At 37.0% G+C, this 26,647-nt stretch overlaps 1 protein-coding gene across 6 annotated transcripts in view; it reads left to right on the top strand.

Moving 5' to 3' along the window:
- Positions 1-3,529: 3,529 nt before the first annotated feature.
- GPSM2 (G protein signaling modulator 2) overlaps positions 3,530-26,647 on the top strand; it is a 51,098-nt gene continuing 27,980 nt past the window's right edge. The window contains exons 1-9 of one of the 6 annotated variants that reach the window (XM_023742191.1): positions 5,789-6,523; positions 11,148-11,246; positions 11,356-11,445; positions 13,936-14,238; positions 21,999-22,220; positions 22,596-22,731; positions 23,435-23,577; positions 24,109-24,232; positions 24,351-24,466. In XM_023742191.1, the coding sequence (XP_023597959.1) occupies positions 14,183-14,238; positions 21,999-22,220; positions 22,596-22,731; positions 23,435-23,577; positions 24,109-24,232; positions 24,351-24,466 (797 nt within the window). In that variant the 5' untranslated portion in view covers positions 5,789-6,523; positions 11,148-11,246; positions 11,356-11,445; positions 13,936-14,182. Of the gene's footprint in view, positions 3,698-5,786; positions 6,524-11,147; positions 11,247-11,355; positions 11,446-12,747; positions 12,779-13,935; positions 14,239-21,998; positions 22,221-22,595; positions 22,732-23,434; positions 23,578-24,108; positions 24,233-24,350; positions 24,467-26,647 lie in introns of those variants that run through there. The other 5 variants (XM_023742190.1, XM_004388045.2, XM_023742193.1 and 2 more) reach the window with 5 other exon arrangements.

Raw genomic sequence — 26,647 nt, 5'->3', positions numbered from 1 at the left:
ATCTGAAAAACTGGACTATATGAAGAAGAATGGGGCATCAGGATTGGAGGAAGACTCGTTAACAACCTGCGACATGCAGATGACACAACCTTGCTTGCTGAAAGTGAAGAGGACTTGAAGCACTTATTGAGGAAGATCAGAGACCACAGCCTTCAGTATAGATTACACTTCAACATAAAGAAAACAAACTCCTCACAACTGGACCAATAAACAACAGCATGATAAACAGAGAAAAGATTGAAGTTGTCAAGTATTTCAGTTTACCTGAATCCACAGTCAATGCCCATGGAAACAGCACTCAAGAAATCAAAGGACGCGTTGCATTGGTCAAATCTGCTGCAAAAGACCTCTTTAAAGTGGTGAAAAGCAAAGGTGTCACTTTAAGGACTAAGGTGCGCCTGACCCAAGCTATGGTGTTTTCAATGGCCTCATTGCATGTGAAAGCTGGACAATGAATACGGAAGATCAAAGAAGAATTGATGCTTTTGAATTACGGTATTGGAGAAGAATCTTGAATATACCATGAATACCAGAAGAATGAACAAATCTGTCTTCGAGGAAGTACAGCCAGAATGCTCCTTAGAAGCAAGGATGGCAAGACTTTATCTCACTTACTTTGGACATGTTATCAGGAGGGACCAGTCCCTGGAGAAGGACATTATGCTTGGTAAAGTAGAGGGTCAGCAGAAAAGAGGAAGACCCTCAGCGAGATGGATTGACACAGTGGCTGGAACAATTGGCTGAAGCCTAAGAACAATTGTGAGGGTGGTGCAGGACCAGGCAGTGTTTCGTTCAGTTGTACATAGGGTCACTATGAGTTGGAACCAGCTCTACGGCACCTAACACCAACAACATAATCTTTTTGAGGAACCACCAAACTGTTTTCCACAGTGACTAAACCATTCTACACTCCCCACAACAATGCACAAGGGGTCCGGTTTCTCTACTTCCCCACCAACATTTGTTATTTTCCTTATTATTATTATTATTGCCTTTTTAGTGGATGTCATGTGGTATGGCACTTACTTTTATGAAGAGTCTGGACTGTCAGGTAGAATGTCTCAAATTCTGGATTTGTTCCAGAGCACTCTTTAAAAAAAAAAAAAGGTAAATCGGATTAGGTTACTCCCATGCCTAAAACCTTCTGGTGGTTTCCTATAACATTTAGAAAATAAAGTCCAAACTCATTGCCCTGGCTTACAAAGGCCTACATGATCTGGCGTGACTCCATCCTGTATGTTCTCCTTTCTCTCACTTCACTTCAGCCATACTGGCTGGCCTTCTTCCAGTTTCTCAAACCCACAAACCTTGTCCTTACCTTAAAGACTTGGCTTCAGCTTTTTCTTTTTTCCCCTAATGTGCTCTTTCCTGAACTTTGCTTGAAGGCTGGCTTCTTCTCGAGATTCAAATATCAGATTGAATGCTACATTCTCAGAGTTTTCCTTAGGTACTTGGAGGGAAGTGAGCCAGGAGAAGGGAGGCAGGACAGTGGAGAAGTGGGCAGGGGCAAGATAGCTTAGGGCTTTGGAATTTGAATTTTATTTTAAATCAAATGGGAATTCACTAAACGGTTTCAAGCAGGAGAGGTGACATAATACAATTTATGCCTTTTAAAAGGTAACTCCACTTGAGTAGTTGGGAAGATAGAGAAAACTATTATGAGGGATAGGAGCCTCATGCATAAGAGAAGATTTGCGGGTGGCGGGGGGGAATGATTGATTTTGGACATGGTGAATTTGATACATTGGACTTCCTTTGTGGCTTTCATATCAATACCCAAGAAGAATTTATGAGCAAGAAGGAATTATAATATCTGCCTCTGAAATAGCATAGACAGCGAATTCAGTTGTTGTTTATAAGAACCTGACAACAGGTACCATTTATTGAACAGTTTCTATGTGTCAGACACTATGTTAACTATTTAACTTTGTCTCACATACTTTGGACGTGTTATCAGAAGGGACCAGTCCCTGGAGGACATCATGCTTGGTAAAGTAGAGGGTCAGCAGAAAAGAGGAAGACCCTCAGCGAGATGGATTGACACAGTGGCTGCAACAATTGGCTGAAGCCTAAGAACGATTGTGAGGATGGTGCAGGACCAGGCAGTGTTTCGCCATCCTTGCTTCTAATGAGCATTCTGGCTGTACTTCTTCCAAGACAGATTTGTTCATTCTTCTGGTATTCATGGTATATTCAAGATTCTTCTCCAATACCATAATTCAAAAGCGTCAATTCTTCTTTGATCTTCCTTATTCATTGTCCAGCTTTCACATGCAATGAGGCCATTGAAAACACCATAGCTTGGGTCAGGTACACCTTAGTCCTTAAAGTGACATCTTTGCTTTAACAAACCTTACTTCACTGAAGCATCACAACAATCCTTATTAGAACAGGATTTATTATCTGTGGTTTACAGTTGAGGAAATTAAGGCTAAAGAGGATAGGTAACTCACTCAAGGTCAACCAGGCAGTAAGTGGCAGAGGTGGAACTCAAACGGGGATCTAGTGTGATGCCAAAGCTGACATTCTAAGTGCTTTGTTGTAACACCTTCTCAATCAGCTTCTTGGGTCACTGGTTATGGTTATCATTCAGAGAAATAGTGGAATTAGAGTTTTCTTTAACATACCCTTAAGCCTGTAGAAACATTTGAATTTCATTTCAGTAGAGAAATATCTATTTGAGAAGTAATCTCATTTAAATTCATCAGATTCTTTAGCCCAGAGACTGTAGTCTTGGTATTTGGGAAGAACAAACTGATACCTATTTTGGGGATTAACATGATGTGGAAGGAAAGTAATGGAAATAAAACTTAGTCTTCCCAGTGTATTTGGAATGTAGCTGCCTGAAACCGAGTAAAATTGCCACCCAATTTTCCTAAGAACCAGAGATTCTGCCGTCAACATAAAGTTTGGTTTTTAACAGCTGGAAACGCCAGAATTGTGACACAGCCTCAAGAACTGAGGCTGCCTTGTTCAGATTTTCACACGGGTCCCTCTGTTCCTTTCACAGAGCCCTCTTTTTCTTAAACATCCCGCATATGCCGCTTGGGACGCTCATTCTCTAAGGCCGGACTAAGCCTCAAGGGAAGGAGGCACTTGTTTGGCGGTCCCATCTTTTAAACGGGTCCAGGCGAGACCCTCTCTGAAGAACTCTATCTGCAACATATATTTATTGTTCCACTCTTCAGTATCTGAAGAAGAAAGAAGATGACAGGGAAGTAACTTCAATGTGGTGGTTGAGGACGGGTGTCAGAGCAGCGGAGAGAAAAGTCGGCCTGACCCAAACGTCCCACGACCGGGAGGGAGGAGACAGCGACCACAAAATAGCCCGGCCCCGCCCCCGTCGCCGGCCATTGGCCAGTCCGAAAGACGCGGGGCGGTGTCGGCTTGAATGGGAGCGACTGAAGCTGCGGCGCAGGCGCAGAGGAAGGAAGACGTTGAGTGCGGGCGGCGCTGCGGGTCCGGTCGGCGGCGGTCGGACAGCAGCAGAGGCGAAGAGAGCCCCCGGAGCTCTGGCTCACGTGATCTGCTGGGGGCAGGGACGGGGGGTGCTCGCCGGCCTCCCGCGGTGCCCCTGCCTGGCTAGGCGCCCGCGGCACGCCCACCCGCCTGGGGGAGGGGTCGCAGCAACCCGCCTGTCGCCTGAAGCGGCCGCTCTTGCGACTTCGTGCACCACGGACCCGCCGGCCCGCGGGATGTGAGTTCTGCCGCGGGGCGCGGAGGCTGGGGGCGTCTGGGGGCTCCTCACGAGGGCGGTGACAGGGAGGGGTGCGAGTGTGTGCGTATATGTGTCGGGTTCTGTGACCAGGGATCTGGGGGCGACCTTTGTTCGGGCGGGCCGAGCGGGATGCGGGGCGGAGGAGGCGGGGGCCGTCGACGGGCCCCGGGCTTCCCTGACCTGTGGGCGCTGCGGGGACGCGGCGTCGAGGGCGTCGGGCTGGGGGTTCGGGACTAGACCCGACTCGAGAAGCCAGAAACTCGGGTGAGAAGCAGCTCACGCCGCTTGGACGAATACTCAGTTACTTTCTTAAGTTTTTTAAATGAGAGTAAAGCCGAAGAACTTCGTTCCCTAGTATCTTTTTTTTTAAATGAAAAGTATAGTAGAATACAGTGACGTCTCACGTAATCGGAATGTAACCAACAGTAGATTAAAAATCCGAATCCCTGTGGAATTCATTCTGAAGCACTGTGCGTTCATTTTTAGTCCGTGCGTTTGTTGTCCAAAACTTTAGTCAAGTAAATACCTGCGCTTACCATATTTTAATTCGTGATTTTTTTTTTTTGCACCGACTTGATTTACCATAGAAATTGGTGGTTGCTACAAAAAGTTGTAGTAAGCGCAGAATTTTTAAAAAAGCCCTTTCCCGAAAACCTATAGGATATCTTCAGGTAGTAAAAAGTGGAAATTATGTAACTGCTTTATGTTTTAATAGTAACCAGTTAGAGAATTTTAAGTATTATCGTTAAAAATCCTCTAACTGGTTACTATTAAAACATAAAGAAACTCTGTTAAAGAAAACGAATAAGGAAGGATGGAAATTTCTTTGCCTTAATGCATAATTTAAACCTTCCGTAGAGTTAAACGAAGTAGGTTCTCAGCTTTCCTTTTGGTCAGGCACGTATTGGAGTTCTTTATGTTGTGTGTGGGAAGTTAACATAACCGAGCTGAATTTTCAACCAGCCACTTTAGAAGGGTGCACGGAAGATTTCTGACCTGATAACCGCCAGTGTGATTACCTCTGATAAATAACCAGTTTTTCTTGGGTTCTCACTGTCAGAAGCAGCTTTGCTTCAATGATCTAGAAGTGAATAAGCAACGTAAGGAGTGGATGTGTAAGGTGTGTGGGATCCAGAGGATCAGGGGCAGCCTCATACCTACTCTTCTTTATACCTTCCCATGGGCTTGTTTTGGCAAGGCTATTTCTCAGCTATTATTTATAAGGAGTGGTTACAAAGTAAACAGTTGTGTGAGTTGTGGTAGAAGCATTTCCCCCAAATCCTCTTTGGCTAGATAAGCAGTTTGGTTGTATTGTCCCTTTATTAAATCAGGCATGCATTGTTTCAAATATATTTTTTTAGTAAACCAGAGACTTGGTTCTAGGCTGATTACAACAATGATAGGGTATAGTAGTTTCAAAATGACCTTGTTCTTAAGCATAAAATATTTCTAAGATTTTTATTATTTCTAATACTTCTAAAGATTTTTTTTCAGGGGATGACATGCACTTTATTTTTTTCTGAATTTTGTTTTGTTGTTGTAGAGAATATACACAGCAAAACATACAGCTATTCAACAGTTTCTACATATACAATTTAGTAACATTGATTACATTCTTCGATTTGTACAACCATTCTCACCCATTTTTTCTAAGTTGTTCCTCTCATAAACTCACTGCCCTCTAAGGTTTCTATCTAATCTTTTGAGTTGCTCTTGTCTATTTGATCCCATATAGATAGTTCCTACAAGAGCATAATGCTCAAGGCAGACGTTTTTTACTAGTTTGATTTTAAGAAGACTTCAGGGGATGTTTTTGGTTTAAGGTTTAAAGATTATCTCAGGGTGGTAGTTCAGGGGTTTATCCACCCTCCATGGCTCCAGGAAAGTCTGGAGTCCATGAGAATTTGAATTCTGTTCTGCATTTTACCCCTTTCGATCAGTATTCTTCTATGGAATCTGACCAAAATGTTCAGTAATGGTAGCTAGGCACCACGGAGTCCTTCTGGTCTCAGGGTAAAGATAAAATTTTATAATTAGTTCTCTGGAATTTTAAAATTGAAAACCTGACATAGATTTAGACTCATACTTTAGTTTGTAATACAACAGCTATTGTCATTATGACTACTATACTTTGTTGAGTACTTTTTGTTAAGTACTAGAGTCAGGCATTGTGTTAAGTGCTTTATAAATCATATCCCTAATCATCACAATGCATATCTTAGGTAATGTCATTGTGCTCAAACCAACTCCCAGAGTATAAGTAACTAGCTCAAGATCATGCAACTAAGAAGTCACTCTGCTAGGATTGAAACTATGGCCTGATTTATCCCAAAGCACATGCTGTATTGCTTCAGCGTGTGTTTAAATCTCTTCCAGTTTCTGGGTTCCATTTGTGGGAACATAATCTTATAAAATGCCTGTGTTTTTGTGAACTATGCAGAACTATTTCAATCCTCCTTTTAGGACTGTTATTCTCCTTTCATCACCTTATAATTTATACAACATTTTCAATATCCGTGTACTAATCTTTATGAAAATATTTATAAATTACGAGTAAGCCTCTTCTGAGTTATTTACATGAATAGGAATGTGAATATACTCTTTACTATGGAGCAGAAATGTATTAAAGTCTAGTTTTCTCTCTATTGCAGGATTCTTTGCTGCTTCAAAGTTCCTATCTTCTTCTCAGGCAAGGAATCAAAAAAGTTTATTGGAAGTCTCTTATGTGCAAAGCAATGTGCTTGGTATTGTGAGATGACAAGAGAAGGCTTCCTCCATTTGCCTAAGATCTGTCCATCCTTGAAGGTGCAGTACAGACGTTCTTGCTCACAAAAAGCTTTTCCTGGTCCTTTTTAGTTAGAATTAATTTATTCTCTCCATGTCATTCCATAACATTGAATCAAATAAAAACATTTTTCCACTGCATGGTGATAGTTTTTGCGAGGAGAGGACACTCGTGTTTAATATATTTTCCTACAAATTCTAAATTCATACTCTAAGGACTCTCACTAGGCATTTATAGTCCTTTTGCATTTGGGATTTATTTCTGCTTAAAAATGTGTTTGAAACTGATTTTGCCTTTTAAAGTCCTTCTGTTAAGAAACTAATTTATTGTCATGCTGTTGTGCTGTTTTTCTGTAGTCCTTTTCTAATCTGAAGGATAAAGTTTTGCTTGATTTAACATTTAAAAACAGCATATGCTGTTTGAACTTTTAATAACTTGTAGAATGTGAACTAAAAAAGGAGAGCCCTAATCTTCTAACTCAAGAACAATGCTTCATGCAAAGGACCACTCCTTTTGCATGCCACTATTGAGTTTTTAAATGATCACATGTATGTATTGATTGATTTAAGCTGATGACCAACCAACACTGGTAGTAAAGATATGTCTGTAGGACATGTTCACTGGTGACTTGGTAACCGTTTTTTCTCAAAGTTTTGTACTTTCCATACTAACAAGTTTTTCTCTTTTTTCCTCTGGTGTAGTGTATTTATCTCGAAGTTACTTCTTTGAGATCCTATTAAATGTATCATATAGTCCCTAAAAAAGGTAGACATAAATAAATAAATAAATAAAATTTAAATATATATTTATTAATAAAATGATTACAGATAGGAAAGGGCAAGGGCTAATAAATATATTTAGATTTTTTTGAGTAGAAATTGGGCTTAATGTAAATCTTCATTGTTTTGGATTGCAGACATTTTCTAGAAATCTCTTGCTCTGGTAACCAGGGTTGTCATTTGGAAAGCATTGAAAGTATGGTTAGGGTTGATGAAAAATTAGAATGAAAATTAGAATGTCCTTTTTTTTTTTTTCGGGAAAGCTATTTTATCTTCTATAATCTTGAATTTACAATACTTCCATGTATCCAATTTTGTGTGTTTATAAATAATTAACTAGAAATAATTTTTCTTATGCAAATGTCTAATTGAAAGTGTTTCAAAATGTTATTAATTTTACTAATGGTTTGAAAGAACCATCTCTATTTAAAACTGTCTTATAAGAGGGAAAATTAGCATTGTTCTTAAACTCTGAATTTCAGTTTGCTGAGAAATAAAAACAGTAATAGGGAAAAATAAGACTTTTCCTTTAGTTGAACATATTTATATTCTTAAATAAAAATAAATGTTTGTTAAAGCAGGACTTTTGGTTCAATAACTGCTTTGCCAGGGAAAAGGTAACCAAGATTAGGAATGTTGCATGAAAATAATCTTTCTTTTGTCCTTGAAAATTTTAAGCAGCTGCTTCCATTCTCTATTAAATTATTGTAGTCACTAAAGATTGTAATTACAAAAGAATATATGTATGTGTATATATATGTATATATTTTTTTTTTAAGAAGACTGGCAACCTTACTAGTTACACTGCTAATTAACCTTCAGCTATTTGTATTGTTGTTGTTAGGTGCCAGCGAGTTGGTTCCAACTTATAGCGACCCAGAAGAAATAACACTGCTCACATATGTAAAAGAAAACAGATCATAAAATACAAACCAGCACTTTTAATGATTAGTATAGTCACTGGCATAATTCAGATTGACTCCATGTGTAATTAAAAAGAGTCCTTTTCTAGTTTATTACCCCCCCAGAAAAATCTTAAGTATTCAACATCTTCTGACTTTCATGGGCCACCAAACCCTAAGATACTAAGAGGCTGCGTGTGTTGTACTTATTATTGTATCCCTATGTGGGGAGCCTTTGTGGTGCAGTGGTTAAGCCCTCGGCTGCTAACCGAAAATTTGGCGTTTCAAACCCACCAGCCTCTCTGTGGGAGAAAGATGTGGCAGTCTGGGTCTGTAACGAATTACAGCTTTGGAAACCCTTTAGAGCAGTTCTGTTCTGTCCTATAGGGTCACTATGAGTTGCAATAGACTCGAGGGCAACAGGTTTGAATTTTTTTTTTTTTTTTGGTTTTATATTTAGGGATTGCTAGAAACTAGTGTTGGACTGCAGATGCTTAGCATTTCCTGGGCAAGTAGACTCATATCCTTGGTCTTTTCTTACTGTTTAATAATAACAACGCTAAGATGAAGGCTTAGTATTTATCTAATTTGAAATTTCATGTATGGCTTTTATTAATATTTTGGTTATACAGGGAGCAGAATTGGAGGGGGATACTTTTAGCTTTATATGATGGTTAAAAATATAAATGTTACCTCCCAAAAAACAAGTTTATATAGTTTAGTTGTTTAGAATGGAAGGGTTTTAGGTGTAAACGTTTGAAAAACATGAAAAGTAATTCTTATTTGATACCACAAAAATTGTCTTTTACTCTGAAATGGTTGCTCATCTACATTCATTGTTTTACATTTTTAATTGTCCATAGCTTGACCTGAGTTTTGTATTTGGGGAATCTGCCAAAATAAAAATGAGAGTTTAAAATTCATAGTGCCTTTACTTTGCATGTACTTGATATCCTTCATAATGGCACAGGAGAATAAATTTCATATACACTTGGAAATCCTTCTGACTGGTGGTGTGCCCTTAAGATATAGGTTTATTTGGAATCTATAACCATTATTCTAATCTATCCTTTGAGTTTTATTCTAGTATCTTATTTGGCTGATTGAGAGTCACTAGCAACTTATTTATTATTATAATAAAATGTGTTTTGTTTAGCTCATCATTCTGTTAGTTATACTTGTTTTCTAAACTAACTTGGCCTAGCACCTCACAGACTGAACACTGATTCTTACAAATATAAAAATTAGTAGTAAATTAAGACTTGACCTTAACTGGAGTATATACTTTAGGATTATAGGATTATATATTTACTTAAGGAAAACTTTATTGATAAAAGTTTTTGCAGCATAATCTGTAGTAAATTCCCATTTCTGCAGAATGATATAGAATGGATAATTACTTAATTGATCAATATAATTAAGTTTATTTTATTAATTCGGGATTGTTTAATCTACATTTTGTGAATATGACAGTATCAGTTAACACTAAAACTGTATTTAACATAATCCTTTTTGACAATATAGAAGAAGACAGTTAAGGGTCTTTATAGTATCTTGAGTTCCTCCTTACAGTATTATGCAACACTTTGATTATATTGGCTTAAAGATACCAGGTTGAATAAAAAAATCAATTTTTATGTATTGCTTTCCTTTTTTTTTCTCCTTTTGGGATTTCTTTTTTGCCACAGACTTTTTGCAGTATTAACATTTCATACCTCATTTATTGTGTATTTGGTAACTGTTATTATTATTATTTTGGTTTTAAAGATGTGCAAAAATTCCAGAGTATCAGTTACTCAGTTCTCCTTTTTTTTACCCCACACCCCTCTCCAGTTATCAGTGTTGTACATTTTATCTGATTTCAAATTATCTCTCGCTTGATACCTTTATTTTTCTTTCCGCTAGTATTTGTGCATATAGTGCTCCACCAACTACAAGTCTGATATAAGTATTTCATTTTTTTCATCTCTGAAGTCTCACTCCTGCCGTCCAGTTTGTCATTCACTGTGGAGAGTGCTACCATTTCACCTGCCTTCAGATTGGAAATCTCAAAAGCTGTCTGTTATTTCTAGACTTTTGCCTTCTCACATCTAGTTGGATTCCCAAATCAGTAGTCTATTCTGCTGCCAAAGTATACTTCCTCACTTTTAAACTGGCTTCTCAACACCTGCCATGCTTAAAGCAAGCTCTGAATTTTATCGTCTTTTGGGCTGTGTTTATTACACCTTTTGCTTTTTCTTATACTCTTCTCATGTTCTTTTCCTATATTTAGCTTCCTACTTTTACTTTCCTGCCCTTGATTTTACATGTATTGTTCCTTATACTTGCCATCATAACTCTTTGTCCTATTTCTACTGTATCTTTCGATAAAATGTAGTTAGAAGTTTGGATTAGGTGAGATCCATATTTAGTCCATCTAAAAATAAATTAGGTCTATGTACAGATACATACTTTGAGAAAAAACCAGTTTATCTGAGGTAGTTACTTGAATTTATTTTAGAAATGCATGTTTTGGCATCCTACTTTATTACCCCCATAATTATGTGCTGTATATTTGTTTTTACCTGTACACCTGAATTCTAACATAACAGAACTTTATTTTAATTGTGCTCTTGATTCTTCATTGATATTTAGTCCTGCCGAAATTGATAAAGGGCTACTGTATCTGACTTGAAACATTACAGCTGAAAGGGATTTAGAGAATGTGAGTGTTGTACATTAGAGGAAATTATTAGGGAAAGAGAAATTTAAAGAATTTAAGTTATCTAACCTGGAGGCAAGAAAAATAAACTTTATTTATTGTCTGATTAGCTTTTAAGTTGCAGACAGGAACAAATAGTTTAGATAAATTGAAAGAAGAACAAAAGATATAAATGTAACTGTCTGTCCTTCAGTTTCCTCATTCCCTAGTTTGCAAACTTTTTATAGTCAGTGGAATAAAGCAGGGCCTTTGTTTCTTTAAGAGCCAACCTTTCCTGTCTACTCTGTTTGCATACCTTGGACAGAGCCTAGAAGTCCACCTAGCCATGTAATGGAGTCCACCTACTTGACTTTCTAATCAGGTAATTAAACGTGAGGCAATCAGAGTTATATACTGGTTGATCTTTGTATAGCTTCTGTCCCTTGCTGGGATATGGAAAAAGTGATTGCTTTCTTTTTATTTCTCTACAGTCAGACCACAAGATGCTGTGAGCTAACCATTTTGTTAGCAGTGAAGTGTTTGCAGCATTGTTTAAAACCTGAGAGATGCTATTAAGGGAGGTTTGTGTTCCTTGCAAATTGCTAGTTGTAAGTCTTAATGGAGGTAGGAGGTCAAACTCGATGACCTCTCAGTATTCTTTCAAACCTGTATTTTCCATTCCAGTTCCCAGTTCTGTCATTAAATTTTCTTATCCTAATTAACAAATTCATAATTTAGTATTTGTCCCAAATTTTATAGTGTTACACTAGTAGTAAATAAACTCTGTGTTGAATATGAAGTGTGTTTGCTAATTCCATGTAATGTGGGCAGTGGTAGTTTCAGTGATGGGAGACCAGGGTTCACTTCCTGGCCAGTGCACCTCAAGCACAGCCACTACCCATTTGTCAGTAGAGGCTTGGGTGTTGCTATGATGCTGGCAGGCTTTAGCAGAGCTTCCAGACTAAGATAGACTAAGAAGAAAGGCGGGAAATATACTTCCTAAAATCAGCCATGATGGGTGGGGAGGAGGTGACTGGAAGGCAGCTAATGACAATAATAACAACAACAATGTGGAGCATGAGTGAACACATTGTAACTAAATTTGTTATAGAGTTTTTGCAACATGAATCATTGAGTCAAGAATTGCTTGTTCATTCAGTGAATGATTTTAAGATAAGTAATATTATTTAGTAATTGTTATGGAGATTGTAATATAGGAGTGACTTTTTTGGATACACTTCTTTTGAGAATAGTAAAACCATATTATAAATTGTCCTTAGTGAAATACTGAATAGCATTCTCTCAGTCTTATTGCTTGTTTTAATTATTTAAAAAACTGTTCTCTGTGCAGTCTTAATCAAGTAAAGATATTTTGGAACTTCATTTTATATACATTTGTTAATTTAACTACATGTTTATATTTTAATAAGTATGAAATGAACATATTTATAAAGATCAGTAAAAATTGTCATTATATGTTCTCATGGCTGAGAGAAATTTTAAATTAAATTCTAGCATAATTGCCTTACCTCTTCTTCTGCCCCATTTTATAAAGAACAGGTAATTGAAAACACTATGGCTTGGGTCAGGTGCACCTTAGTCTTCAAGGTGACATCTTTTTAACACTTCAAAGAGGTCTTTTGCAGCAGATTTGTCCAATGCAATGCGTCTTTTGATTTCTTGACTGCTACTTCCATGGGTGTTGATTGTGGATCCAAGTAAGATGAAATCATTCATAACCTCAATCTTTCCTCCGTTCATCATAATGTTGCTTATTGGTCCAGTTGTGAGGATTTTTGTTCTCTTTATGTTGAGGTGTAATCCATACTGAAGGCTATGATCTTTGATCTTCATCAGTACGTGCTTCAAGTCTTCACTTTCAGCAAGCAAGGTTGTGTCGTCTGCATAATACAGGTTGTTAACGAGTCTTCCTCCAATCCTGATGCCGCATTCTTCATATAGTCCAGCTTCTCGGATTATTTACTCAGCATACAGATTGAATAAGTATGGTGAAAGGATAAACCCTGACGCACACCTTTCCTGACTTTAAACCATGCGGTAGTCCCTTGTTCTGTTCGAACGACTGCCTCTTGATCTATGTACAGGTTCCTCATGAGCACAGTTAAGAGTTCTGGAATTCCCATTCTTCAAATTGTGTTATCCATAATTTGTTCTGATCCACACAGTTGAATGCCATTGCATAGTCAATAAAACACAGTTAAACATCTCTGGGGTGGTATTTGCTTTCAGCCAGGATCCATCGGACATCAGCAATGATATCCCTGATTCCACGTCCTCTATTTATATAAGTTCAAAAGCATAGACAACTAAACAATATATTATTTAGGGCTATACAACCATTTGTGGTAAAGTTATAAAGACAAGCAAGGGAATGATGAATATAATTCAGTTTAGAGGTTACCTCAGAGGTTAAAGGAAGGTGATAAGTTATATTGGGGCACGCAGGAGACTTCAAAGGCCTTGGTAATGTTCTTTATCTTAAACTGGGTGGTGTTATAGAAATGTTAATGGTGTCATTATTTTACTGTGCACATATTTTGTAAATTTGTTTTGTACCTACTCAATATCATAAAAACATCTTAAAGACCTCTTTTTCAAGAGCAGATGAGTACAACTATACCCTAATTATCAGCACAGATATCTTCTTTGAAGAAAGAAATTTATGGAGTTTATTTAGAATTAACTTGTTCAAGTAATTATTGAATTTTCATTTCATTTATTTATAGCACTTTTTAAAAGCTTGAAGTATAATTTTGTTTTTAGATACTGATATGATACATATCACTCTGTTTATAATAGAAGATATTACATAAAATTATTTTTAAAAACCAATTCTAAAAATTAAAATGCCATTATCAAGCATGTCATGTAGTCACATCCTTGTTTAGAAGCCCTATGGTGACAGTTAAGCCGTCTGTTCTTTCTCTCAAGTAATTGACATGACAGCAACTCTGTGGAGTTAGCTGTGTAATTATGTACAGCTTGGGGTTACTGTAGGTTATTCTTTGAAAATAGGACTTCAAGCAAAGCATCTTGTATTCCTTTTGCAGAAATGTTGCTGAAGTGCTGCTGAAAGGGCCAGAGATGCAAGGATTTGGGACACATTTTGAACCTTTAAGCTGTCTGACATTGACCTCCTTTCATAATTAATGAAGAAGCAGGAGCTTAGGATATATTAACACCAACTCATTGATATACTAACCAGACAATGTTCTGCAAATAATTCTACATTGTAAAGAACTGGATTGGGACAAAATAAAATAATTTCATATTTTACTCAGTTTATAATATGACTCAATGGAGGAAAATTTGATAAGCATGAGGGAAGACCATTCTTTTCATGTTCGTTACAGGTAAGACTATTACATTCTTAGTAGGTGATTTTTAACCCTTATTTAAACATTTGTTTAATGGTAAGCCATTTCAAATTTAAATTTGAAAATATTCCAAATATCCCAGCCATAGTTAGTACCTTCTCTTAATAATATGTTCTTTTTGTTGTGGTTGTTATAATGTTTGGTACTCTTTCTATGGGAAAATGGTAGTAGAGACCAATTATATACTATAGTTTGTTTATTAATGTTCTCTGGAAGAATTTTTATGAAATGTTCTTTTATATTTTGTAACTGTTTATATGATGTAAATATAAAAATCTTTGAGGGTAAAAGGTGGATTTTTGTATGTGTCAGCTGAATGACCTAACTTTTGTGTTCTAATTTTTAAATGGTAATCTTTTATAAATCAGCTTTTTAAAGAACGAGTATTAAATAAAGTTGGAATGGGCAGATACTTTCTAAACGTGATAAGCCAATAGCCACTTTAATGTTTAGTGATAAAATCTTAATGGCATTTCTGATGCAGTTAGGAACAAAGCAAGGATATCTGCGTCACCATTATTTAACATTTGTTCTAGAAGTTCTGATGAGTACTGTAAACCATAAAATAAACATAAGCATAAATATTGGAATGAAAGACAATTATTTGTAAGATGATTAGATACTAATACGTTATCAAGACTGTTATAAGTTAATAAACAGCTTTGTAACAATGACTAGAATTCAAAATCTCTAATGAGTGAAGGTATTTGCTGCTAAATCTTAGACATCTTAACACATGCTTAGGAAATAGCGAGGAGATTTGTCATGTTAGGGCATGGTACCAAGTAAGTTTATGTAGGTAAGATGTTGTTGTTGTTGCCGTCGAGTCAATTCCAACTCATAGCGACCCTACAGAGCAGAGTAGAACTGCCCCACAGGGTTTCCAAGGAGCGGCTGGGGGGGGGGGTTCGAACTGCTGACCTTTTGGTTAGCAGCTGTAGCTCCTAACCACTGCACCACCAGGGCTCCAAGGTAAGATGAGGGCATTTCTATTAAAAATTTTAAGTTTCAAATAAAAGAAAATGAAGACATTCAATGTAATTAAAGTGAACTTTTGATTAATGAAATGCCCTCACCCTCATGAAGTCCTGCCAGTTTTTCCTAAGTGTTTCTCAGGTCCATCTTCTCATCTGGATCCTCCCTACTACTGCTATAGTTCAGGGGAGGAACATGTTCCTTCCAGACTATTGCAGTAGCACCTTTAGTACCCTTATTCTCCATTCTTATCCTTTTGAAATCCTTCTTTTAAATTTGTACTAGTAAGCTCAGTCTAAAACACAGAGCTAGCCATGTAACCTTTCTGTTTAATGCCTTACAGTGGCAGAGCCAAGCTTAACATAGCACACAAGATCTTCCATTATTTGATCTCTACCTATTCCTTCAGCCTTACTTCCTGCTAGTCATTACCTTGTAATTTGAGCTCTGGTTCCCTGTACATGTGCTATTTCATGTTTTAGTGCCTTTGCTATGCTATACCCACTGCCTTGAATGTCCTTCCCACTTCCTTGGCTTAGCTAATTCTACTCAACATTTAAGATTCAGCTCAGAGATGATCTCCTCCTGATAACCATTTCTAAACTTCATAGTTTGGCTGTGTACCCTCCCTGTACGCACATAGCATCTTGTGCATTTATCTTTCTTAGCCCTTATGATATTAAAATTCAAAGTATCTGTTTATATGGCTGTCTCCTCCTCCTTTGCCTTTCTCTTCTTTGACCATTAGCTCCTTCAGTGCAGCCATGATGCCTAGCATGTTTTTTGGGACATAGTCCACATTTGATAGAATGTCCTTTAAACTTTATTGGACTCAGGCATAACCATCAAATGAACGCAATGAGTTGTTTATATGTCTTGCTGAACATTTCGAAGAGTAGTATATGCTTCCTAATATAGTAAGAGCAGTAGATAAGAAGGAATGATTGTACCTCTGCCTGTAGGAAGATCTTAGATTTATCCTTTTTCCATGACACAGGTCAAGCATGGTTATATATTGGTATAGGACTTCACCTTGGAAACTTTAAAAATCTGTCTTTAGTCATACTATACCATACACATCCCTGGTTTTGTCAGTGCTCTAAGATCATAATTCTGTATATTGATCAGATTGTTGTGCTGTATAAGTGAGGGGAATGGTTTGTACCCTTTATGTTAGGAGTCATAGCCTAGTAGAAGTTACTCTTCTACTCTGGTAAATACTGCTTAGCATGTTATGTTTTAAACATTTCTGGTTCTTCCGTTGTGGAGGTTCTCATTTATCCCCGGAAGAGTTTCTATGCCACAGTGACTTTATAATTTTGAAATGGAATATTTTCTTTGGACACTAAGGAACCTTTTGAGGGATTTCAAAAAGCTTTATGAAATATTTGGGAAGGTAGAGAGAAATGGACACTGATAGTAAAATGGAGTTAGTTTCTAAATCTTTCTAGTAAACATTTCAATACTTAACATATTATAAAAATTAGACTATTACACATAAATTTTAAAGGAATACAGTGTTGGTGTTAAGTTCTTAAATTTTGCTAGGTAGATGTTCTTGCCTGAAAAGTAGTTTGAAGTAATGTGCAGTGGTTGAAAGAATATTGGATTTGGAAAACAAAGACAGAATTTCACTTCTTTGGTCTGCCGTTGTGTGACCTTAAGCAGGTCACTTACTGTCTGAGCATCAATCTGTAATAATAATACCTATTTCAGGGGGCTATTTTGAGAATTAAATTTGATATAATACAGTAAAACCTGCAAAATTCAGAACCTATGTAAGGAGGAAACCAGTCAGATATGGAAAACTCAAATATTTTCGACTAAAACAAGTGATAGAAAAGTGGTAAGACTGCACCCTGTCAAAGGTGGAAGACTTGGGAGAAGCAGAAAAACAAGGCAATCCCGTCAAGTTCCAGCTCTCAGAGGTCTCACTGTATATGTTAAAATCGTTTTGAAAACTAAGCTACCTTACAAAATTTAAACGAAGATAATTTTGTGCTACTTTTCCTTTTACAAAATAAACTAGAAGAACGAGATCTATGTGGTAAGCTGAGTGGACAAAATTATTTATCGGGGCTAGGACTGGTGGTGGAAAAGGTCCTTGCCCAAGTAGAACATGGAGAAAGTGGAGCTAGAGCTAGAAAAAGAAGATATCTTGCCCACAGAAGATGGAGAGCAGTCTCTTGTTTTGAATTTTAAGTCTGAATCCTCTCATTTATTTCTAAATAGTGTGTAAGCCCTTTGAGAGAGAGTCTGATTTGGACATAATAGGTATTATTAAATCATTCTAAATGGTGTAGTATCAAGGTTTTCATCCTCTTACTTTCACTGATGTACTATGAACACAAGAAACCAAATTTAAGGCGGTAAAGAAGGTAGTAAAGGTCAAAATCTAGTGTAGAAGGAAAGTAAAAAAATAAGAAAAAAAAGATAAAAATTAAAACGACGTGTTTGTGTAGAAAGTGAGGAATTATAGCTAAATGTTCTATTAGTAAAAATGAAAACATTTCAGTCAAGGATGGTTGTGCTGTGTTTATTTACATTATTAGAAAAGCACTTTCCTTGATTATACAGCTAAATAGACAAACCATTAGGAAGAATAAAAGAGCCTTTGTGTGTGGGATATGTTTTAAAGGAGAGGTATTTTCCTGATTTGCCTCCTAAGTCTGGGTATTTTCTTTGTTTCAACCCAACTGGTAAACAAATGCAGTAATTCTATTCTCTCATAGAGACAGAGGGGATATGAAATTACTTTCTCTGTTACTATTTAATGAGCTTCTAAACAATTTATAAACTAACCTGCCCTGATTAGTTGCTAACAGTTTTGCTATTAGGTATATTTGATTGAAGTATTTTGGATTTTGCCAGAATATTTTATTTCCTTTCCAATAAAATATATCAGAGCCATAATATAGCTCAGAATTAATCATAAAATAGAAAGTTTGGGACTTTATTTAGTGTTAGTTACTGAAATAACTTTTCTAAGGTAGTTTTTCATATAGGGCAGTCCTGCTCCGTGGCCTTAGGACAGCCGTATAGCAGCAGGATTCCAGTTTGTTACCACTGTTTCTAACGATAATTATGTAAAACTCCTTTGAAAAAATTAATAGATCTTATGGCACAGTTAAACCTATAGTTAAGTTTTGTTGGACGCAACATCATTTGGATTGATGGTTTCAGTATAATGTTATATAAGTTTAAATCCAGAAGGTAAAATATTTGTGGCGAAGGTATTTATTTGAAGAAGATAACCTCTCTGCTTTATATGAGTATAGGCAAGTGCTGTTATAAACTTCTAATTTCTAAATGTCTTACATATGAATGGCCAGTTTCACTGTATCCCTTAGTTTCTGGCTAACAGTTCCATCATCCTGAACTGATGATGCTCCTATGTGTGATTATTGCTGTACCTCCCACTCAGGGAATTCATGCGCCATCATTAGTATTCTGTTGTATTTAAAAAAAAACAAACAAAAAACTTTTGCCCTCAAGTTGATTCCGACTCAAAGCAACCCCACAGGACAGAGTAGAAATGCCCCATGGGGTTTCCAAGGAGCGACTGGTAGATTCAAACTGCCAGTCTTTTGGTTAGCAGCTGAACTCTTTAACCCCTGCGCCACTAGGGCTGTACAACTATTCTGTTGTATAAAACAAACAAACAAACAAAAAACCAAACCTGTTGTCATCGAGTCGTGGCATGTAATTTTTGTAACCAGTACACTATTGATGGGCATTTAAGATGTTTGCAGATTTTTATTCCTGCTGTGAACATCCTTTTACATACATCTTTTTGAACTTGTGTAAGTACATTCTTAGGATTAATTCCTAGCAGTGAAATTGCTGGAGATATATATATATGTCACTGGGTGGCGGAAATCGGTTAAGCACACGACTGCTGGTTGAAAGGTTGGTGATTTGAACCCACACAGAGGCACCTGAAAAGACAGGCCGGCCATCTGCTTCCTAAAGGTCACACGCTGGGAAACAGTTCTACTCTGCACACATAAGGTCTCCTTAGAGTCAGAATGTCAATCTTTTACTGATTCATTTCTCTTCACACACAGAATATGCCAGTAACCTGATAAAATCTTAAACAGAAATACTTAATTATTTTCTTTTATAAAATCTCTCATTTTCAAAATACAGTTCTAAAAGAAGTTTTTACTTCTGTAAGACAAAAATAGGCTTATTGTAAAATGATGTAAAGCAATGCAAATACAGAAATTTGAGGTTTCTGATTGAATTTATCTTTTTATATTCTTCTAAGTTTTCCCTGCTTTAGCTAATTGGCATGGTCTAATTTTGAAGTAAAGTGTTAAATCTAGGTTTACTTGCATTACTTGCATAGATCCATGAGGCAAAGCTGAAATCACTAGTCTATGAACAAGTAATAACCATTGTCTAAGTTATCTGATTATAAAAAGAAGATACCTGAATGTAAAACTTGAAAATTACTTATTAGCAATGGCTGCATAAATCTGCTTATTCTGACTCAGAAGTCTGCTTGAACCTTTGAATTAGCAATTGACTTCGTTCATCTTAGTCCAGACCTTTCTTTTAGCTTCATTAGAATTATTTTCCACGTTTACAATCAATTTTAATTTAAGGCCCTAAGGAGCCATGACGTTTTATAAACTCAAAGAACAGCGCCTGAGGAAACATGTTAGTCAACCTACTACTAGATACACAAAAGTATAATCATATTTGAATAAATTTAGGCTGAGTGTGGTTTAATTCACGTTTCATTTTAAAACAGTGCTTCTTAACCTGGCTTGTATATTAAGAGTTACCTGGAGGTTTTAGAAAATACTAATGGCCAGATTCACCCCCAGAGAGTGGGACCCAGTATTGGGAGTTTCCAAAAAGCACTCCACATAAGCTCTGCTATCTGCAGCCAGGGTTAAGAACCACTGCTCTATTAAAAAGGAACCTTGGTGGCACAGTGGTTAAAGTGCTCAAACCTACCAGCGGCTCCTCAAGAGAAAAAACTGTGATCTGCTCCCGTAAAGATTATAGCCTAGTAAACCCTATGGGGCAGTTCTCCTCAGTCCTATAGGGTCGCTATGAGTCAGATATAAGGAGCCCTGGCGGCACAGTGAAGCTGTGGTGGCACAATGGTTAAGAGCTTGGTTGCTGACCAAAAAGTTGGCAGTTTGAATCTACCAGCTATTCCTTGGAAACCCTATAGGGCAGTTCTACTCTGTCCTATAGGGTCGCTGTGAGTCGGAGTCGACTTGACAATGGGTTTGGTTTGGTTTTGGTGGCGCAGTGGTTAAAGTGGCTGGTAACTGAAAGGTTGGCGGTTCAAATCCACCAGCCCCTCCGTGGAAGAAAGATGTGGCAGTCTGCTGCCACAAAGATTTACAGACTTGGAAACCCTATGGGGCAGTTCTACTCTGTCCTGTAGGGTCACTATGAGTCAGAATTGACTTGACAGCAGTGGGTTTGTTGGTTTCTTACGAGTTGGATTCAACTCAATGGCAATGGGAGGGTGTGTGTTCTGTTAGAGTTGCTCAAAGCTAGCTAAAAAACCCATAGCTGTCAATTCCAACTCATAGCGACCACGATAATGTATACCACTGGTGGTACATAAGGTGATTTTACTCACATTCTTATTTTAATAGTTACATATTTGTTTTAATGTGTATTAGAACATAAATATAAATACTACATCAAACTCAGTTTCATAGATGCTGCTTTGGATGAAGCTAGATTATTTTAAATGCCAAGTTAAAGACAATTTGCCAAATTACAGAAACACATTAAGCAGATAACTAGTACATAGACAGGGCCCTCGTGGTATAGTGGTTAAGTGCTACAGCTGCCAACCAAAATGTCGGCAGTTCGAATCCACCAGCCGCTCCTTGGAAACTATGGGGCAGTTGTACCCTGTCCTGTAGGGTCACTATGAGTCAGAATTGACTTAATAACAGTGAGTTTGGTCTTGGTTTTAGACAGAGCAGAAATCATGAAATGTTTGAGAAGAAATACAATGGCAACTTCAGTGATAGGTCTCTCTCTTCAATCCTGGTATTGGAACCTGATGTGTCAGATCCCCCCGCCCCCCCACAATGTATTCACAGTGACTTAATTTTTCTGGCGTTTTCAATTCAAGGACAGACTTTTGAGAATTAGAATTTCTGAAAATCATTAAATCATTGCTTTGTAACTTAAAGTTTCTTGACACTTAGTTCTGTTGTAAAAATGTGCCTTGTAGATGAAGATATCTTGCTCTTTTTCTAATGTAGAGGTAGAAGAAGGGGTGCATGTGTATGTGTGTGTAAATGTGTGTGTGAGACAGAGAGAGAGATGGTGGGAGGGGTTGATGGATAGATCACTTGGATAGAGAAGAGTCTTAATCACCCGACCTCACCTTCCCAGGCACCCCTTATTCTCCCGAAACTCTCAAGAAATCCATAGATTTGCCACTACTCAAACAATTTAGGAAACACTGCTTTAGAGTCTCTCACTGGTAAAGTGGGTTGCTGTGGGCGGGCCAGTTGAATATAAGCCCACATATAAAGTTATTTAGCAAGCCTATATAACAGACCTCTGAGACGCAGAGAAATGTGAATAGGCACATTAGCTTTTGCTGTTATCAGTAATGCATATATATACTTCCGTTACAGAGGCAGCTGTTCTGAGCAAGAGTAGCCACATACATAGTTCACACTTAAATTTTATTACTGGAAGTTAAAAAATATTGTGATGCAATTGTAATGTTATATTATAAATGTCTGTCCTGTATAATTTTGTAGAATGGAAGCTTCTTGCCTAGAACTAGCCTTGGAAGGGGAACGTCTTTGTAAATCAGGAGACTGCCGTGCTGGCGTGTCATTCTTTGAAGCTGCAGTTCAAGTTGGAACTGAAGACCTAAAAACACTTAGCGCTATTTACAGCCAGCTGGGCAATGCTTATTTCTATTTGCATGATTATGCCAAAGCATTAGAATACCATCATCATGATTTAACTCTTGCAAGGTAATTAATTTATGCTTTTTAATATTCTTCCTCCCTAAATTAACTTCTAAAATGTTTTCATTCAGTTAAAAAAAACTAAATACATTTAATGAGTTCTAGCTCAATAGTATTGCTTTTGGAAACTAATCTTTAGGCTGAGCAGAGTTTAATTAAATGAATGAAGAGTGATGAAATGACCCTAGAGTTTAACTGAATGGCTGAGAATTAATTACATTTAAATACAGAAATGTAGGTTTTTCATTTTTATTTAAAGTAGTTTTCAAGGCTAATGGTTCTTACTTATCCTGAGGGGTATGTTAATTATCTTCTAGGAAAACTAACTGCACTCTGGCTGCTTTATATTTTAATACCATTTTCCTTTTTTTCTTTTCCCAGGACTATAGGAGACCAGTTGGGGGAAGCCAAAGCTAGTGGTAATTTGGGAAATACCTTAAAAGTTCTTGGGAATTTCGATGAAGCTGTGGTTTGTTGTCAGCAACACCTGGATATTTCCAGAGAGCTCAATGACAAGGTAATACGGAAACATGAGATGGTAGGCCAGATGTTTTCATTGTAATTGCTTTGTGTTTTAATACTGTTTAATTATTTTGTAGTTTATCTAAAAGTTAATGACAAAAAATAAAATTTTCATAGACAAATAGAAGGAAAAGAAAACATAAGAAAAAACTTTAAATAGAGAAGAAAAGGAAATAGAGATCCTTCTTTCATGAGTACAAGCAGTCCCTGGATTATGTTCCGACTTATGTACAACCCGTAGTTACTCCCATAAAGCCTGTTATATTGAAAATTTGAGGTATATTCAATGGTTGATAATAACAAATAGGTGCTACTTTGTGACGCATGAAAGTATTGTTATTATTACTGTATTAGTATGTTAAAGATGCTTTAGTGTATCTGGAAGTGTCTTTTTAATGTTTTTGATGCATAGGAAGGTACACTTTATACTAAGACAAATGTTTGACTGATGTTAGATATGAACCATACCTAACTGTTCCAACTTACCTACAAATTTGACTTAAGGACAGATTTAGGAATGGAAGTTGTTAGTAATTCGGAGACTGCCTGTAATCATTTGTTTAGTTCTGCATGGATGGTCAGTGGAAACATTTCTTCCCCTTGACCATCATATCTAAGGATATTACAAAAGTATGTGATAAGCATTCGAATACCTGGCCTCTAATTAGCAAACGTAAACTCTGCTGATGTCCGTCTAGGTGGGAGAAGCAAGAGCACTCTACAATCTTGGAAATGTGTATCATGCCAAAGGGAAAAGCTTTGGCTACCCTGGTCCTCAGGACACAGGAGAATTGCCAGAAGAAGTGAGAGACGCTCTGCAGGCGGCCGTGGATTATTATGAGTGAGTAGCACTGATGCAGTCATGTGGGCTCAGCTGAACTGTGAATCTACTATACCTTCTTTATCCAGTAGTAACTTTGGAAGTTTGACAAGTTTTTAAGTTATGGGCTAGCAAGTGAAAAACCATTAGATCAGTTGCTAGTTACAGTGTTAGTATAATCCCCTCCTGTGAAAGCCTTCATTTCAACTGCAGACCAGTGCCACTTAGTGGCAAAAACAGGAAATTACAACCATTAGTCTAAGTTATTTGAAGTCAATTTAGAATTTTATACGATTTCTGAGCTATAGGAATTCTAAGATTACATCTGTCCTTGACTCTGGGAAGAAACCTACTTGTGTAGTTTGATAAAGTATCCTCAGATATTGCCTATAAGCACCTTCCATAATATGTGTATCTTTAAAAATATGGCACATTATAGCTGTAAACTTACTTAAAAAAAAATTTTTTTTGGCTGACAAAAAGAATTAGATTTGTAAATCAAATAACATTTTTTTCAAACTTATTATTTCACAACTTTTTGTTATCACTTAGGGAAAACCTATCATTAGTGACTGCTTTGGGTGACCGAGCAGCCCAAGGACGTGCCTTTGGAAATCTTGGAAATACACATTACCTCCTTGGCAACTTCAGAGATGCGGTTATAGCTCATGAGCAGGTATGATGGAAGGCCTTGGAGCCAGGTCATTTTGTCCATCAAAGATTTGAACAGTGATTAGATTATTGTTCAATTTGTTTTTATTATAGCTATATCTAATTAGAATTTTCTATTTCAGCGTCTCCTTATTGCAAAAGAATTTGGAGATAAAGCGGCTGAAAGAAGAGCATATAGCAACCTTGGAAATGCATATATATTTCTTGGTGAATTTGAAACTGCCTCTGAGTATTACAAGTTAGTCTTATATTTCTGTAGATAATAAAATGTATAGTTATACAATTCTAGTAAATCATAGGCTTTGGGTTTAAAACCTCATTTTGCTACATACCAGCAGCATGACCTTCGGGTCCACAGCCTCAGTTTGTCATCTCTTACATAAATTATTAATACCTTGCTTGTGGAGTTGTTGTGAGGATTAAAGAATATATTATTCACTCACTTAACAGATAGTGTTTAATAAATGTTGTTGTTCCTAAGAGTTAGTGGCAGTATGTTGTTGTTGTGTGCCATCAAGTCGTTCCGACTCACAGCGACACCATAATGTGGAGTAGAACTGCCGCGTAGGGTTTCCTAGGCTGCAGTCTTTACGGGAGCAGATTACCAGGTCTTTTCTCCCATGGAGCAGCTGAGTGGGTTCGAACTACAGACCTTTCAGTTAGCAGCCAAGTGCTTAACCACTGCGCCACCAAGGCTCCTTTAGTAGCAGTATAGACCCCTTTATATTTTCATTAGTTTTTATCTTTAAAACCAATTGTTTTTAAATGAAAGAAAACTTTTAGTCTTTTAAACCTGTTTGGCATATGTGGTGTGTATCTGTATATGCTTTTTTCACTCAATTATGGATTTGAAGAGAGGCCAAAAGAAAGCCTGATAACAAAAAATATGCCCTAATTTCCACTAGTGATCACTGAATCGTTCCCCCATCGCACCCTCTGGAGCAGTTGTCCTCCCACCCTCTCTCTGCCCACCTTTGACTCACTGTAAGAAGACACCCCATTTACTTACCTGAGGAGTTGGCAATCTCAGCCTCTTCTGTAGCAGAGTCTTTCAATCAATAGGACTGAAACATAGATGATAGCAAAGTTTAGACGACTTCAAGTTACCTAATCTGTGCTTTCTAGATGGTTTGGAATTTTCCCTAGTTAGTGGGGATAGCAGTTTATACAGGCCTCAGGCAGCAGCCAGTTTGACTGGATCAAAGACACAGTGATTTGTATTTTATTTTTAAAGAATCCAGTATGAGAGATTTCTAGGTAGTTTGCCATCTAAAAAACAAGTAAAATTTCTTTAGGTCTATCTAAAAAATAGAATGGCATCCACACTGCTTTAAACATTGACTGGTGGTTAATATTTGTTGGTGGATTAGTTACATATGAAATATTCTCCCAAATACATCACTATAAAGAGAGTATATATTTTTATTTTAAATATAAATTTTTTTAAAATTTAAATTCAAAGGACATAGAAAAGTGGTATGCATATATTAAATATTGAAAAGTTCTGTTGTAGAGTGAGTGGTGGCTATTTGACTAAAGAAGCACGAGTACAACGTAATGAAACTTCCGCCCAATATACAGACTAGAATTCAGCTTTACGCACACTCCAGAAATATTGGTTAGAAATAATTTTGGAAATCTCTTTTGGAATTGTTTTTGGGTTTATACAAGAAGACTTTCTCATATATCATTATAGATCCATAGCCTCAGGATACGAAACAGTAGTGTGATAAACCTACTTTAGTAATTAAATTTGATTCCAGAAAGACTTCTGACCTTTACAAATCAACTATATCCTCAAAGAATTCTGTGCTAGAAAGGGTCGTGCCACAGGATGTGAAAACAATTCCAAAAGTCTTCCCAAAATGTTTGGAGGACAGGCAGCATGAGAATAAGTTCGTAGTTTCCCAAGGTGACTGTTTTGAAAGTATCATTATTAAATATGTAATTTAAAGTTTGCTTTAAAAAATCTGTCACATTATATAGTCATTTCTTATATAGTTGTAAATGATATGAAGTATTTATGTTATTTGGTAGAAATAATGGGAAAGAGCCATTTAAATGTGTTGACTCTAGAAGCATCTGTAGGTTTAAGCACCGGTAATAACCGAGTATTAATATTTATATGATGTTTTCTCTGAGCAAGATACCATTCTGAGTATTTTATATATACTAATTCATTTAACCCTAACAAAACCCTGTAAAGTGTGTTCCCAATTTTACAGATGAGGAAACTGATGCACAGAGAGTTTGAGTGACTTGCCCCTGTTGGCACAGCTAATAACTGGCAAAGTTGGGATTTGAGCCCAGGTAGTCTAGCTCCAGGGTCCTCGCTCTTAACCAGTATACTAGCTTCTCGTTGATAATGCCATGCGTTAGGTGGAATTTAGTTAGTTTAAATGCAGTGTTTAGTATTTTT

The sequence above is a fragment of the Trichechus manatus genome, unplaced genomic scaffold, assembly GCF_000243295.1.
Source record: "Trichechus manatus latirostris isolate Lorelei unplaced genomic scaffold, TriManLat1.0 scaffold00204, whole genome shotgun sequence".
Taxonomy (NCBI): Eukaryota; Metazoa; Chordata; class Mammalia; order Sirenia; family Trichechidae; genus Trichechus; species Trichechus manatus.
Note: the sequence above shows the minus strand (reverse complement) of the source record. Positions and strands in the feature narration are given on the sequence as shown.